The sequence below is a fragment of the Neodiprion virginianus genome, chromosome 1 (assembly GCF_021901495.1).
Source record: "Neodiprion virginianus isolate iyNeoVirg1 chromosome 1, iyNeoVirg1.1, whole genome shotgun sequence".
NCBI lineage: Eukaryota > Metazoa > Arthropoda > Insecta > Hymenoptera > Diprionidae > Neodiprion > Neodiprion virginianus.
This window is the reverse complement of record NC_060877.1, coordinates 31,796,571-31,813,576: the sequence shown is the minus strand read 5'-3', so window position 1 is coordinate 31,813,576 and position 17,006 is coordinate 31,796,571. Positions and strand designations below refer to the sequence as shown.

Below are 17,006 nucleotides of genomic sequence, written 5' to 3'. Positions count from 1 at the left end.
TCTATGAGGTCACACACTCTCATGAACCGACGCAACTTGACAATGAGAGCCAAGCGGTTTAAGTTAGATTTAAATATAGCCGAGTGGCGCTTCGATCAGCAGTTTGACCACGATAAGCAATCACATATCTCTAAATATGTCTTCTTTCTGGAAGGGAGAGCCAAGTTGTGACTATGAAACGAGGACGCCTCTAAGATTCAAGGAAGCCTTCATCAAGGCGTCCCTTATCCTTGAGATAAGGAGAGACTATGAATACGGGTGTTACAGTGCTACTAAGTTCATAATAATATTTTCATCGTAATAAACAATTGCCTACTCTGTTGTTGCCTCGATGCGGATTTGTTTTAACTGGACGTAAGAACGCATCCTTCTCGTCGGTTTGTTGCTTTTACATGGCATGTTTGTTTATTGTTTAAATATGTAATTTTTAATTGTAATTGATCGTGGCAGGTAAAGAACATTTAACGGTCAATCGAGTAATGAATGAAAACATGAACCAGTGTTGTCGACTTCCGGGATGAACTGATATTCCATTATCGAATCAAAAATATTCCCGACGTGTTATCATTGGACAAGAAATAGAAGAAATTGCGGATTTTCACGGCAATTCACATTGATCAAAAATGAAATCATCATGTAATGTCGCGAAATAGTTACTGCGATACACACATAATACTTAAATATATACAGCGGTAATTTATTTCAGTCCAATAGAGCCAATACAAATAATTCAAAGTTAAAAGTATCATCAAAGAGGTAGGGAAGATCAGAGAAGATATTGCCGTGGGGAGCGCGTCGGTAACGTAGAGAAGCTTTATTCTATTTTTTGCACATGTTCTACGCAAGGTTGTTTCCTTGCACAATCATTCTTTAAAGATCCTAGATTCAACACCATAAATTGTTCTTAAAACATGGAATATATAAATGAAAAAAAACGAATCCATTTTTGTCGAACTTCCAAGTGTCTTGATTCGGACTGTAATACCGACGATGATTCATCGGTTTGACGTTAGAGTACAGCTGATGATACTCTGGTAACCATCGAGTAATGGTTACTAAATGTGGTAACTTTGATGTTACCGATGCGGCATTACGTCACAGGTAGTCGTAAATAGGAAAACAGTCCGAAAGTTTTCGTTGTATTCGCAAATGCCAAGAAGGGCGCGGGCTTCGCGATAGTTGATAAATATTATTGCGACATTATTAAAATTTTGATCAGTAATGGAGACCCTTGAATCGAGTCGTGTATGCCGTCTGTGCGGCCAGCACTCGGGGATCTGTATTAACATATTTGACAAAACTGAAAATCATGTGAAGAAAATCAACGCCGTTCTTCCGATCTTGGTACGTGTTCCAATACACCTCACTATCAGTTCACACTCTGCTTTTGAACTCTTACCCCATTGTACGGCTCTACTAACGAGCACATATTTAACACAGAACTGCATTACTTAGTATCGCAAAACAACTGTCGATGTACCTGTCACGTTATATAATTCCCGGCTACAAAATACTGGAGGAAATATCAACGGTCTTAACATTTACGCGCCAATTCTAGGTAACCTCACTTGTTCGATCGCCTACATACCTACACTAGCGATTTGATCAATTGTCTTTCAAGGTCACTGCCCTTGTTTACCGCTACGCAAATTCGCCAATTCTCAAAGTTCGTTCAGGATTCCGTGTCCGTCTATTGTTCCAACGAACTGCATTTTTTTTTCTTACGTGGGATTAAAATATTCTCAAGTGAATACGTAACTACCAAACAATAGACCTCTTGTAAACGACCCTCCACGTTTATCAATTGCAATCATGCAACAGGATATCTTATAAAAATGAATGTTTTTTTTTATACTTCCGTGTTAATTGAAAGTAACAACATTCGAAATGAACAAATTTATGTCTACATTAACTGGAATGACAATTTTCACGGTGATACATCATACGTAGATATATTGTCAGCCATACATCACTTTTATTTAGCATATTTTGATCAAGTTTTTATTAATTGAATTGAACTTCAACCCTTAAAGTGCAATCTAGGCTTTCCAGTACTGTATTTACCTAATTCTCAGTTCTAGTGAAATAATATAAGTATTCTTAAAGAATTCCCCTTCTCAGGTACATGAAATGGATATGCTACCGAAACAAATGTGCCATCGATGCAGCTACAAACTGGAAGAATTTCACAAATTCTATGCAGATTGCTTAAAGACGGACATGAATTTAAAAAGCCAGTTATCTTGGATGAGAAAGAGAGAAGTTGAGGATGACATCAGAGTTCCGATGGTGCAGATTGAAAATGTCAAGATTAAATCTGAGCCTCCTGATTACGACATTTATGAACTTGATCCAATTGTTGACAATGTTAATTATATAAGATCAATGAGCTCCATGACTTACTCTATGAATAACGTTAAGAATAACAATGTTAACTCGACTAGGATAAGCGACCTAGATCGACGTTATACCTGTAATAATACCTTTGCTAACTGTGCACACTGCAAATTTGATTATGGTAAAAGTACCTCGACTAATCGGACTGCCTTATCAAACGACCAGGCTAGCAGGCTAAAGTGCAATGCAAAAAAAGACTGTAGCAGTTCAAGTGTTGCAAATACATTAGAAAACGGTCAGAAAAATGACACGTCAAAATATATGCGTAGATTAAAGCATGGCTTGTCAAAGGAAATACATGCTCTAGGTATTGGAAATATTTTGGGCACTGATCAAGTGAAGGAAATTAAAATTAAAACTGAAAAACCAGATATGATGGAAGTGCGTTCTTTACGACCGAGAAATAAGTCTGTAGATTATCTTGGCACAAAGAGAAAAAAAGAAAATTTAATTGTCAATCCAGCCAATAGATCTGTTAGCGCATACATTAAGCAGAAAATGTCGACTAAGCAGATACCAAATTCCGAAATTGGTAACAAAATCGTTTTAAGCCAAATAAAAACAGAACCGCTTGAAGAGATTCCAAGTCGAACTTTAAGACCTAGAAAATCTGGGACAGATCGTCTTGATTGTAAGAGAAAGAACGGTAGACCTGGAGCAAATGAAGTTTGCACAAAGAAGCGCAAATCGTTAAATGATTTTAAAGAGAGCTCCAGATTTGGCTCGGGCAAAAGATTTTCTGGCTTCATTTCGAGCAATATCGACTTCAAAGTAAAAGAAGAGATTCTTTCGTATGAAGAGACTGCAAATGTGGAGCAAGAAAATGATACTAACTTTAGTAATGAAATTCCGGAGAGTTGCGTGCGAAATTTGAGCAGCTTGTTCGACAGACAGAATAACCAGCCGATAAAAGTTGAGAAAAATATCGAAAACAGATACTCAGACCGACTTCAGCAATCTACCTCTAGCAGCTTATTGAAATGTATGCAAAAATTGACTTCGAATAAATTATTGCGTAGAAATGTTGCGGTGAAACGAACATCAGGTATTAACTATTCTCCAAAACATTTGAGGAGTCAAGACTTACGTCTGAGAAATGGAAAGGTGAAAAATCCAGCATCTAATCGGTTTTCAGTTTCGAGCCTAAAGAAGAGACTTATTCAACTGAATATGACAAAAGGTGCACTTGGTAGCAATCCACCATCCAAAATCAAGGAAAATTTAAACACGACAAAAATTTCTGCATCGTTGAAAACTGCTGATAACATTAAAAAGTTTTGTGAAAAATGTTGCAATAGTTTTTTAAATAAGGAACTTTACGAGCTCCATCGGCGTGATTGTGGTAGATCGATTAAGCACCACTTTGAATAATTTTTGATATTCAGTATGCTGTGTCTGGTGCTAAGGATATTTTTCAACATTATTTTTTTATTCAAGATTTAAACTGAAACTATACGATTTTCTGTAGATGTACATGATATATTAAATGAGCTATCGCTACCAAATATAACACACACAAACATGCTTCATAATTAGCTGTTTTAATTCAAAAGTCACAATATTTTTTTGTTCAAGTTCAGTTCTTGAATTTATTACTGCTGTGAGTCAAGGAATGTGATACTTCGATATATGTCTTATGTACAATAGACAATCATTATTATTTTTTATTCACAAATTCCGAAGCTGCAGTTGACGTTTTAACCCGCGTGCGTATCAATCAGTTAATATCATTTCTAACAGTGTTGACAAATAAACTAGTAGCTAAAATATTTGTTAAGATTTAAAAGCATCAAGACGTGAAAGTGACAAGATAATACTATTGTTATACTTATGTGAAATAACATATTTAAACAAAGGTGAAAATTATAAAGTATGTACCTATACATATTATATTCTTGTAGTAGCATATAACAAAGATTTATCACTGTTATAGAATTGTTTTCGGTACAATTTTGTCCATAGACTGTAACCAAAGTATCTGGCGAAGCGTGTAACTGTAAGTAACTGTTACAAAAGAGATAGTGAATGGTTACGAAAACCACAATTTCCCTTTTTTTTTCTCCATATTGCTGTGTTTTCTGGCATTTGGCAAATCATTATTTTTAATCATGGCAAATTGAAGTTTTTCAAAGAAAGAAAATCTTTAGTATGATACTGATATTATTTGTAATCATTGCACATTGAATTTTTTCGAAGCAAGAAAATCTTTAGTATGATATTGAAATATTACAATTTTTTTTCCATCCCTTTGTGGTACGTAATATTTCAATATACACACACAAGCACAATTTCACGACGAAGATTTAATGTCTTTTATTCATAATTTACAAGTAAATGCATATATGGTTGAAATACACGAACATGTTTAAACAATAACTATAAAGTATGAATGATATGATTATTCCGTCATACATCTTGCATCGTAAAACAGAGTTGATCATACTAATCTGACAAATAATTCACTTCTAAATTTGTCTTACCATATAGTGATTATTTCTCGATTTATCATTTCCTGTACAATTAACAAATGTTATGTACTATAACATTGACCAAAAGAAATGATAATCATTAAGTGTGAATAATAAAGAAATAATCATTTCATTTTTCGTATTTTAACTTTTATATTCTGAAAATTTAGCCTACATCAAATTGTTCCCATAATAAATATTTTCATCACAAACTGTAGTGGATTTTTCTTCAACCTCGATGAGTCCTGAATGACCAATAAATCTAATAAAATAGGAAAATTTGATTCACCCGTGTGCGTGTTCATGCTGGTTTCCAATTGGAAATGTTTTTTCTAATCTTTCTAACTGTTCTTTTAACGTCAAATCAATAATAAACATTGAAAATCGGGTTGCCTGTTTGAATTTGAGATACTTCCTGATTTGAGGGCACCGCGCTTGATATTTACGCCAGTGCTGCCACGATGTGAAGCTGCGGTCGTTAGGAGAACAACGAAATAACAAACAAAAAACGATCAAATGTCAAACGACGCTGAAAAATGATTAATAGATTCTTTTATTGTCGTTTTAATAGCTTTTAGTGATAGAGAAGTAAAATGTCTCAGGACGCAAAGAGTCCTCGCAGGATTGAGGACGTAAGTATACTATCAAATATATATTATATTCGATAGAAACTAACCTAATTCTCTATTCAAATTCATATTCTGTATTAACAACGTTGCAATTTTATCCTCTTTAATAATGTATACAAAATTTATCTCGACGTGAAACTGTTATTCTTTCTCTCTCTCTCTCTCTTGTTAATCTCAAATTCTTGGCTTGATTTTAATAAGCACTTTTTCGTAGTTGAATTATCCTCTTAGATGAAAAAATTCCTGCAAGATATAACTCAAAGTGTTGTTAATTTTCACTCGACTAGCATTGAACTCCAGTGCGGTATGTCAGTACAAAATAATGACTCAACTATTAAAATCTTTATTTGGCTACTTAATGGTTTTAGTTAATATCCACCGGAGAAGACACACTAGGCTCTTCCATAAGCCTTAGTATCGGCGAAAATTCAATTAGAATTAAAGAGAAGCCAAAAATAAAGGAAATAAAAGCTGTGTCAGTGCAATGTAACAGAAACGAAGGCGATAAATGGTGGTTGAAAAGGCCTGAAACACGTTTGGGACTATCAAGCCCAAAAAATCTCGAAGTTGAAGTAAAATTGAACCCGACTCCATCACCAGATGTAAGCTCTTCTATGGCAGAGTTTCTTGAAAAAGAAAAATTGTGCAAAGTAAATAATTTTCTGGGAATTTAAATTTTGTCGCATAAAAATATCGAGGTAATTGTATGCTTAAAAATTTTCAGATATTGTCTAAAAGCGAGGGAGAAGTGAAAGACAATGACCATACTCTGTGTGATATTCTTGCATCTGCTGCATTTGACAAATACCCATCAGACTTCGAAAGTAGGTACCTCATGTCCATTTACGTTCCGCATAAACAAAATAAAAGTTTTCACAGAAGTCGCGTGTAATGATGCACATTTATTTTCATTATCCTAGATGCCACCGATGAAGATATTGGTAGCATTTTGGAAGAAATGAGCAAGATTGCTGGAGCACTAAGTCCAAATTCTGCTCCTGAATGCACAAAATCTGGAGAGAATAGTAAAAATCCTACAGGTTCGTGATTTTGTAATAAACAATAACTACCACTTACAGGTTTACCGAATTAATAGTGAAACTACTAGGTATATAGTTCCGGAGACAAATAATAGTATCCCTATCCTGAATTCTATGCAAATTATCAAATTCCTATTACATTCTTACGCTTCTTCTTTATTAGAAGAGGAACGTTCGGTGGAAGAGCTACTGCAGGAGGCTGAAAAGTTGGTGCAAAAAAATAGTTCCAGTATCTCCAAGAGCAGTTCGAAATCTGATACTTTGATATCGGGTGATAATGAAGATCCTAATAACAGTTTTGTACGTGTAAGGCAGCTGGAAGATGATATTTTCCAAATGATACAGGCTGAAGTTCATAAAGAGTCGGAAAAAGTTAGACGAAGCCCCAAGTATGAGCAAAAACAAGAAGCGAGTCCAGGTCTCGAGATAGTTTATAAAAATTTAAATGTATTGAAGGCTGCAAAAACGTTGGAATTACAGAGAAAAAAATTTGAGGAACAGAAGGTTGAAGTATCGAGTAGTTCAGATTTAGATGACCCTATTGAACGGCATTCACAGTCGGAAGAATCTAAGAACAAAAAAAAGGTCGAAGACAAAGATAATCTACAGAAAGAAATAACTGATGTTGACAAGGACTTTTTTGGAAATTTTTTGAAAAAGTCAAAGGAAAGGTCTGAAGGTGGTGGTATATCTGGTAGTTCAAGCTTCGGGCAAGAAGATTTTTCCCATTTTTTGAAAATCTTACAGGGACAAAACGATAAAAAAGAACAAGAGGCCATAACGAATAATTCAAACCAGAAGAGTACTTCTGTCTTCAATTTACCACTTAAACCAGGGGCTCTAATACTAGAAAAATCTAGAATTGAAATTGAACTGGCTAGCTTAAAAAGTTCTGCTTTTCCTGAGAAAGAAATATCTGAGATTTTAAGGAGAGAGCTTCCTGGGACTGAGAACAAATACGTTGACCATGAAATAAGCGAATCTGATTCCAGTTCCAGCAGAGAAATGTCCAGGCAATCTCAACTGTCTGGAAAAAAGGAGGCAAAGTTTGCTAGAAACTCTAGCACAGAGAGGGTCAAAAAGTCTGAAAATAATGCAAAAGACCCGATTCTTTCTAGAAATTCAAGTATAGATAATGGGGCGTCGAATGGTAGTAAGAAAGATGCAAAAGTCGTGAATTCCAAGAATGAATTATATACTGTTGGTCTCACGCCTAGGTTGGAATTATTCGCTGATGCCATACCAAAATTAATTGCAGAAAAGTCTAATGAGAATTTGAGAAAACAGGAACAGGAAAAAATGGAAAAAGAAAAGGAGAAGGAAAAAGACAGGGAAACATCGAATAAAGATAATGAAATTCCCTGTCAGGGTAACGAAGAAGAAACAATGGGTAAAGCTGGGTCCATAATTAATAGCAAAGAGAAGAAAACTTACAACAATGATCAATCAAAAACCGCAGAGAAAGTTATGGATGATAAAGACAAACTGAGAAAAGTAGACATGCAAAAAAATATATTAGATCCTCCGAAGACTGACCTAGAATTTCACTCTTCAGACAACAGAAATCAGAAGAAGGAAATTAAGATTATTAAGGCCAAAAGTTACGACCAGATCCCCAAATCGATTTCCAATTCCAAATTGTCAATCGACGCTACAAAAACTTCTAAGCCCATTGAAACTTCAAATAAACCATCAAATTCTGTACTCAAGAGTTCCTCTGTTCCACGACCAAAATTTAATTCAAAGCCTGTTCCCAAATTCACATCAAAAGTTAAGTTATCATCAAAACCAAAGAAAGACATACCAAAATCGAATACCATATCATTATTGAATCTCGATACCAGAAAGTTGGAGTCTAAATCAGTTGAAAATATAATGAAACATAATTTGGCTGGAGGAGATATGAACAGGAACTTGTCAAAAAGGGATTGGGAGACATTATGTAGAGAAGAACGTCATAAGAACGTGTTACTCAAAGGTATTTACAAATGAATTAGCAAATTCAATCCTCTCTTACTACTAAGGAGCTCTGCTTTATAATATCTCATATTTCGTATTTCAGAACAATTAGACTCCGAAGCCAAACTCTACAAATCCCAAATTGAAGGGATGCGTACATCTTTTGAAGAGGAACTATTTGCTTTGAAAAAGCATAATATTATTCTAAAGGCCAAAGTCGATGAATTATCTATTAATGAAAAGAGACCTGATCTTAATCCCAAATTAGATACCAAAGTCCTGATGTTAGAGAGAGAATTTGAAAAACAGGAAAGTGTTTTGCAAGCTTATGAATCAGAGAATAAAAAGCTCATGCTCGAAGTGAAACATTACCAGGTAATATTTTAAAATATGCACGAGTTATTGGATAATTTATCCGAATATTTTCTTGCACAGGTGCTCTTTAACTGATCAATTCTCATTAATCAAGAATAATTTACAGGAAGAAATAAAGAACCTACATCTAAAGCAAAAGGCAGTTACCGTGGATATGAATGAAAATCAAAAGTTGATCGATGAAATGAAAGATTTGCAAGAACAAAATTTAAAGTTGACACTCGAAGTATCAGATTTACGAAATAAAAACAATGACTATGCGATGAAGAATGATGATTTAATCCAGCAGGGTAGTTTAGTAAAAGAAGAGTTGTCCATGTTTAAAGAGCAGTTGAAAACTAAAAACAATTATATTACTGATCAGCTTCAGACAATGACAAAATCTGAATCCAGTTTGAAAAAAGAATTGGAGGATGTTAAGATAGAATTAAATTCGAAATCTGAACAATTGAGGTCGACGAAAATTGAATTTGATAAGCTGCAGAGCAATATTTTGCCCATGGAGAAAGAAATTTTGGAACTCAGGGTGAAAGAAAGTAATTTCAATGAAAAATTGCAAGTGGCAAAGTCGCATATTGAAAGGGAGAAACAATTATCTCAGAAACTGAAGGACCAGGTGATTCTGGATAGCAAAAAAATAACAGATTTGAATAGACAGGTCCGTGAAATGGAGAGAATTTTGAAGAGAAAAAATCCTGACTCCGTCTCTGCCTTAATCTTAACTGCCAACTCTGAACATGAGAGGATAAACACAGAAAAAGTGAAACTTTTGGAGGAGAGGATAGCTTCTCTGGAAAGAGAAATTAAAGTTAAAGAAGATGTAGCTCAAGAGAAACTTTCAGATTTTCAAAAGAAATTCGCTGACATGAAAGAACGGTACATGACTCAGGTAATGGAGTTGGAGGAAAAATTGTTAGAATTTACTGTAAAGAATCAGAGACTTTACAATGACATGTTTACACAAACAACATCTAAGCACGTAGAAAACAAAAGCGTTGAGACGTCTAAACGAGAGGACAAGGAAAAACTATCATTTGTTGAAAAAGACGAAAAGAAAGAAGTAAAGCCCATGAAGGTTGGGCCAAAATCTCAGAACGTCAAAGAGGACACGCATCTGATTGCAACAATTCGAGGATTGAAGTTAGAACTTTCTAACAAAGATAAAACAGTTTTAAAACTTACCAAAGATTTTCAGGACTTACAAAAAACTAACAGACGATTACAGAAGGAACGGGAAAAGTTACTGAATGATAAAAAATCTTTTCGAAACATTGATTTTGATAAACTGACTCGAAGTACAGGATCAGAATCACGACCCACTAGTTCAAAAGCGTCAGATGTGAATGATCAAAATTCGAATTTTTATCCGAACACCAATCTGACTCATTCTAATTCAAATCAAAAATTATCAGGATCTATGCACAAGTTGTACAATCCGCTGCAGTATTCTGAAAATACCGAAAATTATATGACGAAAAAATTGATCGACGAAAACGAAATATTGAAAGACGAATTGGATAAAATAAACAAAGACTTTATGGCTCTTAAAAATAAGAGATTACACGACTTGAATCTCTTGCAGGAAGAGCACGAAAGAGAAATGGCTTCTTTGGTGAAAGAATATAGTGTCAAATTTGGAGAATCTAAAGTGGTAAAGTTACAGGTCTGTAGTTGACGCGATATTGACAAACATTTATTAATTTTTTTTTGTAGAATCTTCCAACTACATGCCTAGGAAAATAAGTCATTGTATTCATTATTCAACTTAATTATGTTATTTCACTAGGGTCAAATAAACACTCAGATGGCGATAATATCTCACTTGAAGCAGCAAATTGAAAAACTAAGGGATTACAAGGAGCAAGTAATCGTACTGAAGACAGAGAGGGATCACTTGGAGAACAAAGTGAAAACCCTCAGTGAAAAAGTAAAATATCTCTCGACACCAGTGAGTTTTCATTTCCTTGACTGTACTGAAATGCTATGAGACCTTAATTCTTTTCTTTTGTATACAATCGAATTTGAATCTTTCACTCGATGCCAATAATCACACAATGGTTTTGTCATGATCTGTGTTTTTCAGGGTACAGAACAGTTGCAACTTTTACAAGATAAGATCACAATCTTACAACAGCGACACGAAAGCAGAGAAATGACTTTGCAAACATTAGTTAGAGATCTTTTGAGAACAAGAACACAGTGTAGAGATTGCAAGGGTGAAAAGGGTAAAAATAAACAGTTATGTTACTTCAGGCAAGAGTTAGATCACATTCTTGGTATGCTGCAAGAAATCGCTAATGTGTACTGATAAAAATGTTGGATTCTATCAGCATTTCAGAGTACGCTCGACGTTGCCATGTATACTAGCCACTTGGAAAAGCGTTGCTACATTGTTATGATCATTTTCTCTCATATGATAAAAATCGTTATGAACGAATTAGATAAGAAATCAGGAAGTAATATTTATTACTTCCTGTAAAAAACGATCGTCCAGTTACTGATACTAGGCAACATATGTATATTCGAAATAGGATCGATACCGTAAATCTTAGAATTTAATTAAGATTAAAATAAAGCGAGAGGAAAATTAATTAGGTAGCCATCCTTTTTATATGGTTGGTAAGATTATTTTTATATCTTTCGATGACGAATTAAATTAGGTAGTTAACGATGTAGCTGTATCGGAATTAGTCATTGTTTCTCATGCCCTTGGCATTCAAGTGTATTGCTCTGTGCCTGAATTAACTTTTACAAATTTATTGATTCTTTTATTTCATTTTATAAAATTGTTTTTTTACAACGATAATTTCAATTTTTGATTGAATTAGCCATTGGTTTCAGTTGAAAGAGCAAACTAGCCATATTTTGCCAATGTTGTATATAGAAAGTTACAAGAAATATTTACCGAACTGAAGATTTTTATTTACTTTCTTATCTTGTAGAATTCCAAGTCTTGTTTACGTAGATAAGTTTTTTTATGTGGATCATGTGTTAGAAATGTAGAATTATTTCATCGACGAACACGTAACGCGCAGGTTTAGAGTCTAGTATTTAATTTATAATTTTTTTTCCCCGCTCATATACATACACGATCTAAACTGTATCTTTGTGTGTAAAACTTAACATAGATTGCATTAAATTTGCAATGCTAGAGTAATGCGAAATACTTGCCAAAATCTACTTTGACTATATAGGTTCACACGCTATCTTTAGAATTCTATGGTTATTATATATTCGAATTCCAAGAAATTGTGATAAACGAGTTTTCCAATTTGCACATTATGCCAGTTGTAATTTCAAGAAAACTAGCATAATAGTAATAATCTATCGATGTTCCTTGTAACAAGCTTTCCTAGTATTTCTTCCAGAAATTTTGGGATAAAGTTTTTCATAGGACTTTTTCTATTACGATGTATATAAATTAGGAATTATTAATCGTGACCGTAAATAATAATTGGGTAATTCCGTTCCAAGATAAACGCGGTACCCTATAATTTTTTCAGATTTCCCTCATTAAAAAATATTGAACATTAACATGAAATAGTAAACTTCGATTATTTTACTTTCCTGCGGATGAATTTTCCATCATTTTTACTTTTTAATATTTTTTTCACTACTTTAAAAGCGTTTCGCTAAATTTGGTGTATTCACAAAAACTATTTTACTCACTTCTGTTCTACATTTGAAATTGGAGTGTTCGGCTTTTCTGCTCAGCTTTATTTAGTTTTTTTTTCGAGTTTGAAAATTTGACGATGAGTGCGTTAGCTGTAAGTTTTGACCGAAATCATTTTCAATTTGAAAAAAAATGTTGTTGGTGGTTGAAAAAGCTTGGTGTTAAAAATTCTACAATTGACGGAAAATTGATCGTTCGACTTACAAATCGAACCTGGATAGGAATAAAATTATCCACTTATAATAGTGATAGTGATAATAATAATTGAATATATTTGGAACAGCGATAACATAAGCATAGAGTCTAATATGTCTAAGCACAAATTTGATCTCTGAAAAATATATCTGACATTGATGTTTGTAGCATATGCGGCATAATGTCAACGTATACTAATTATGTCGCATAAATATTTATTTTCTACTATTTTTAAGATGAAGTAATGTACAAATTAATTTATCTTCAACTATTATTTAAGTTGTAATAAAAAAAGGTTTCGTCATTAGAGTAAAATTTATGTATTTCAGATATCCTTTAATCGCACAAAATATAGTAGTATATGTTTATTATAATTTTTCATAAATTTCTTCAATTTCATTTAACAATAAATTAGCAGTGACACTTCTCATGTACACATCAATATACATATATCTATGATCTTTATCTATAATTTTTTTGTCTATCATAACTTATAACGTCTAAAGCTATAATAAAACAATATTACATTCAAATTAGTCTAGGGAAACTAGCAAACTACAATTTTTCATTTAAATATCGAAGATTTTCATCGGCCTTGGGAGAGTCGAACTGTCTTACCAAATCAGAAATCGATTCGCGTGCGTTATAATATTCCTGAAAAGAGATAATGACATTATAATGTGTTCGTTATTTTGAAATCAGAGAATGCACGTGTCGCAAAACTTATCTGCAAAATCCCTTTAAAATAAAAATCTTTGCAAAGAAAAATTGCCAAGAAAATTAGCGCCTACATCAAGTAAAATTCTTTCGAGTATAAGTTCAACATTTACATTGTACAGAAGACTGCAGAGATGCCCCCTCTCCCCACACACACGCACAGAAACAAATACCTTCAACGCAAAATAACTTGGAATATTCAAGATTGTTTCTTGCAGATATTTTGATATTTGGAAAACATTCTAGAAAATGTACAATATCGTACTATTATACCCACCTCGCAAGTGAACCTTTGCTGCTGTACAGAGAAGCTCCATAAAGCGCGCAAAGGACGAGGACTACGGTTTGCCTGAGTCCTTCGTACGTTGTCGAGGGTGAAATCTGTTGATTAAAAATATTCGCAGAAACGAATCGTTCATTTCGATGTGCTGTTTTGTCGCGTCCTTCGTCACGGCTATCCTGGTGTTCGATCGCAGGTGTTTGGGGTGAAACAGCCGCTCTACGAGTGCGAACGTTTCGATTCTCCTGGGCTCGAGATAATCGGGAAGTTGTAGTTTCCCTCGCGATCCGTTCCTGCCGACGTTCGGCGCCCGGTTTTTCACCCCTGACTCGGAACAGAGCTCGTCTTCCGGAAACCGATCGTTCGAGGTCTCGCCGCGCTGTGATCAGTGAATCATCATTTCCCGCAGTCTTACCCAGCTTCGACAAAAATTCTTTTCCACCATTGCCGGTCCGCCGGGCGGAAGTCATCCGAGCCCGCTCGGTGATCATTCGAATGTCGCGAGTCGCAGGAGTTTGTTCGGTCGATCGCAGACTTCGCACTCTTTCGATCATCCTCTCATCTCGGGTGTGTCGGTTTACTCGCAGATCCGTTGCAGAGTTACGAAGGCTCCTGCTCGCAGATTCACGTTCCAGTTGACGACGAACCTCGCTGACCTTTTGTTTCCGCAATTCAACTCTAGCTTCGGCTGTGCGAATATCTGTTCTGCGATCGCGGGCCAAACCGGCAATTCCGATTCGAGACTCGCGTTCAAGGAAGCGAACGACTCGGTCCTGTTGGTTTAATCTGCGCTCGACGCGTTCGAGGTTAGATCCTGTGGTTCTGGTTGTGGAATCGCGTTCGAGAGACCGGAAATCGCGAGTTTCTCGGCGCACGTCAAGATGGCGGAAGGTCCTGATTGTTCGATTGTTTTCGAACAAACGAGCGTCGCGGACACGGCGAGTGACTCGGTCTTCTCTACGGTCCGAAGTTGACCGTGAATTCCTGACTTTAAAATCGCGAGTTTCCGCCTCTCGAGCCTCCGAATTTCGAGCTGCCGATAATCGCTCGGTCCTCGTAATCGGATTTGCACGGTCTAGAGATCGGGTGTCGCGAACAAGTCGGTCGGAAACTATTCGCGAGGTTCTAGCAGCAGAATCGCGTTCAAAATTTCGTGATTCGCGAACTAGCCGGTTTTGCCGTTCGGCGCGATGCTCGGTTGTTCGCAGCCTAGATTTTTCGCTCGTGGAATCGCGTTTCAGGGAGCGAACATCGCTCCGCGATCTGCTCAAGCCTTCCGCGTTCCTCGATACAGAATTACGTCCATCGAGTCGAGCGTTTCGAGATTCTTGGATCAAACGGCTGTCGACGCGTGCAGACCTGCCCGAAAGAGGCGGAGATTGTCGGACCGATCGTGTCAGTCTATCGTCGCCGCGCTCTGAAGTCAGTTGGAAGTTCTCGCTCGTACGTTCGCTCGCGAATCGTGAATTTCGACTAACGAAATCGCGGTCAATGGATCGAGTGACTTGGGTCCGTCGAGTTCGGTCTTCGCTTCGGCGTTCTACAGAGAAATGCAGAGTATTTCGGCGGTCAGGTGATGCCTGGCCATTCCTGACTCTGGACTCTCGGTTCAGAGATCGGGAATCCCGGGATTGACGGGCCTGACGACCGTCTATTCGTTCTAAAAGACGGGCCTCTCTTCGTTCGGTGGATCGAGAAAGGTTGAGTCGCGAAATCCGGCGGGTGGATCTGGAATCGCGATTATCCCGGCTTATAGAAACGGTGGTTTTATATTCGTTCGGTTGTGCAGTGGGGTTCGTTAGTCCTGAAGAGGGTTTCGCCGAGTCGTCGTTGAAAGGCATCCGGGCAAGTGAGGTTTCGTTTGGGCATGCATCCACCCTGCAACGAAACAGGTAAGATTATTCGCATTTTTAACGTAAGAACTTTCATCACGTAACAATAGTAACCAGTAGTTTTAATTGTAATTCGATTTATACTTATGCGGAGCACAGTGCTGCAGATCGGGTCCAGCGAGACTTCCTGCTTGGCCTTCTCTGTCTCGAGACACAAGTCCCAGAGTTAGGCACGCTAGCGAGACTATCAAGAGGCCCACGTGTTCCCAGGAACGAACTGGTAACACCACGTGTCTTGTTCGTCGCATTCTGAAAGTGCAAGGTTCAGACGGGATCGGAAATGTGTCGGTTAGTGGATTCTTTGTTTGAAATTCCCTATTTTGTGCATGCCGAAATAATTCCATGTAGCTACGGAGTGGAAGTCAGAACTTGGAAAGATGAATATTTTGAATGGCCGATATATCGAAATTTCAAACATGCCAAAATAAAATGATGAAAGATGAATTGTTCAGTTCAATCAGTGACACTTTCAAAAATCAAGATCTCGAACAGTTCATCTTTTGTTATTTTATTTTCGCATGTTTGAAATTTCGATATATCGGCCATTCCAAATATTCGTCCTCCCAAGATTTGACCTCCACTCTAGCAACAAACTTTTGCGGAAAGTGGTCTCTCACGTGTAGTTGCTATGCAATGTATGTACCTTGGTATGACGAAAAGTGGCAAAGTGGGCTATTCCCCATGCTTCTAATCGTGAGAAAAACCGAAACTGACCTTGAGATACAGACTTCTGACTTCCGAAGGAGATTTTTGAGTGTGCTGCTAGAGTTGATACCAGCAATGAGGCTACAGTCTCTCGGTCTCACCTCGGAGGTGCTTCTCCGTCAGAGTTCTGGAACTAGCTGATGCAAGGGACCTGGCAGAGCGTCGTTATATACCCGGGGCTCCCATAATTCAATAGAAACGCAATCCGTGGTTATCGGCATCGACCACATGGGGCCGACCATTGGCGCGCAAGGAACCTCCTCAACCCGGTTTAATGTCACGTGCAGAAGGATTATGACGCTGCCTCCGTGAGCGTGCCGATGGGTACTGGGCTGGAAAATTAAACTTAAAAAGTATTATGGGGTGCTCATCCGAAGAGGCAAGGCGTTTTATCGTATTTTATGAGATTTTCTTCGGGTTGTGCGTCGAGTGATCAGTAGGGTAGTCCTTATTTAGGGCTGAGACGACTTTTTTATCAATCGCCCTCCAAATCGGCTCCACATAATTCAAAAACAATTTCCTAATTTTTTTAGATTTTTTATCTCAACTCTAACCCAGTCGCCTGTAAGAGGGTGGATTTTCCCATTTAAATTACAGATGTTTCGGCTATATTCTCAATATATATACAAAATTTATACCATGTAAAATTTTTATCAAATAATAGCACCGATGCCCA

General features: G+C 36.6%; 3 protein-coding genes across 4 annotated transcripts; 2 read left to right on the top strand and 1 right to left on the bottom strand.

The window, feature by feature from the left end:
* Positions 1-1,119: 1,119 nt before the first annotated feature.
* Positions 1,120-5,077, top strand: LOC124307208 (uncharacterized). Its single transcript, XM_046768692.1, has 2 exons — positions 1,120-1,344; positions 2,122-5,077. Exons 1-2 carry the CDS (start codon positions 1,222-1,224, stop codon positions 3,766-3,768), a joined length of 1,770 nt encoding a protein of 589 aa, XP_046624648.1. The 5' UTR covers positions 1,120-1,221; the 3' UTR covers positions 3,769-5,077.
* A 174-nt stretch (positions 5,078-5,251) lies between these two features.
* Positions 5,252-13,051, top strand: LOC124307117 (centrosomal protein of 162 kDa). Of its 2 annotated transcripts, none has more exons than XM_046768531.1 (9): positions 5,252-5,497; positions 5,863-6,096; positions 6,219-6,318; positions 6,415-6,534; positions 6,698-8,512; positions 8,597-8,868; positions 8,975-10,531; positions 10,655-10,816; positions 10,952-13,051. In XM_046768531.1, exons 1-9 carry the CDS (start codon positions 5,459-5,461, stop codon positions 11,174-11,176), a joined length of 4,524 nt encoding a protein of 1,507 aa, XP_046624487.1. In that variant the 5' UTR covers positions 5,252-5,458; the 3' UTR covers positions 11,177-13,051. The 2 variants fall into 2 exon arrangements, with proteins under 2 accessions (XP_046624487.1, XP_046624478.1); XM_046768522.1 differs by having other exon boundaries at positions 5,863-6,144.
* On the bottom strand, positions 12,788-16,463 carry LOC124307192 (trichohyalin-like). The gene is made up of 4 exons (XM_046768644.1): positions 16,340-16,463; positions 15,710-15,874; positions 13,731-15,611; positions 12,788-13,390 (listed from the first exon to the last, which is right to left on the bottom strand). The coding sequence occupies exons 2-4, from the start codon at positions 15,871-15,873 to the stop codon at positions 13,351-13,353; spliced, it is 2,085 nt and encodes a 694-aa protein (XP_046624600.1). The 5' UTR covers position 15,874; positions 16,340-16,463; the 3' UTR covers positions 12,788-13,350.
* Between the last annotated feature and the right edge of the window lie 543 nt (positions 16,464-17,006).

Coding starts and splice junctions, on each gene's coding strand:
- LOC124307208 (XM_046768692.1), top strand. CDS start 1,222: ATGGAGACCCTTGAATCGAGTCGTGTATGCCGTCTGTGCGGCCAGCAC. Junction 1,345..2,121: donor ACGCCGTTCTTCCGATCTTG/GTACGTGTTCCA, acceptor TCCCCTTCTCAG/GTACATGAAATGGATATGCT.
- LOC124307117 (XM_046768522.1), top strand. CDS start 5,459: ATGTCTCAGGACGCAAAGAGTCCTCGCAGGATTGAGGAC. Junction 6,145..6,218: donor AAAAAGAAAAATTGTGCAAA/GTAAATAATTTT, acceptor AAAAATTTTCAG/ATATTGTCTAAAAGCGAGGG. Junction 8,869..8,974: donor TCGAAGTGAAACATTACCAG/GTAATATTTTAA, acceptor AATAATTTACAG/GAAGAAATAAAGAACCTACA.
- LOC124307192 (XM_046768644.1), bottom strand. CDS start 15,873: ATGCGACGAACAAGACACGTGGTGTTACCAGTTCGTTCCTGGGAACAC. Junction 15,612..15,709: donor CAGCACTGTGCTCCGCATAA/GTATAAATCGAA, acceptor GTTTCGTTGCAG/GGTGGATGCATGCCCAAACG. Junction 13,391..13,730: donor AGCAAAGGTTCACTTGCGAG/GTGGGTATAATA, acceptor ATCTCTTTTCAG/GAATATTATAACGCACGCGA.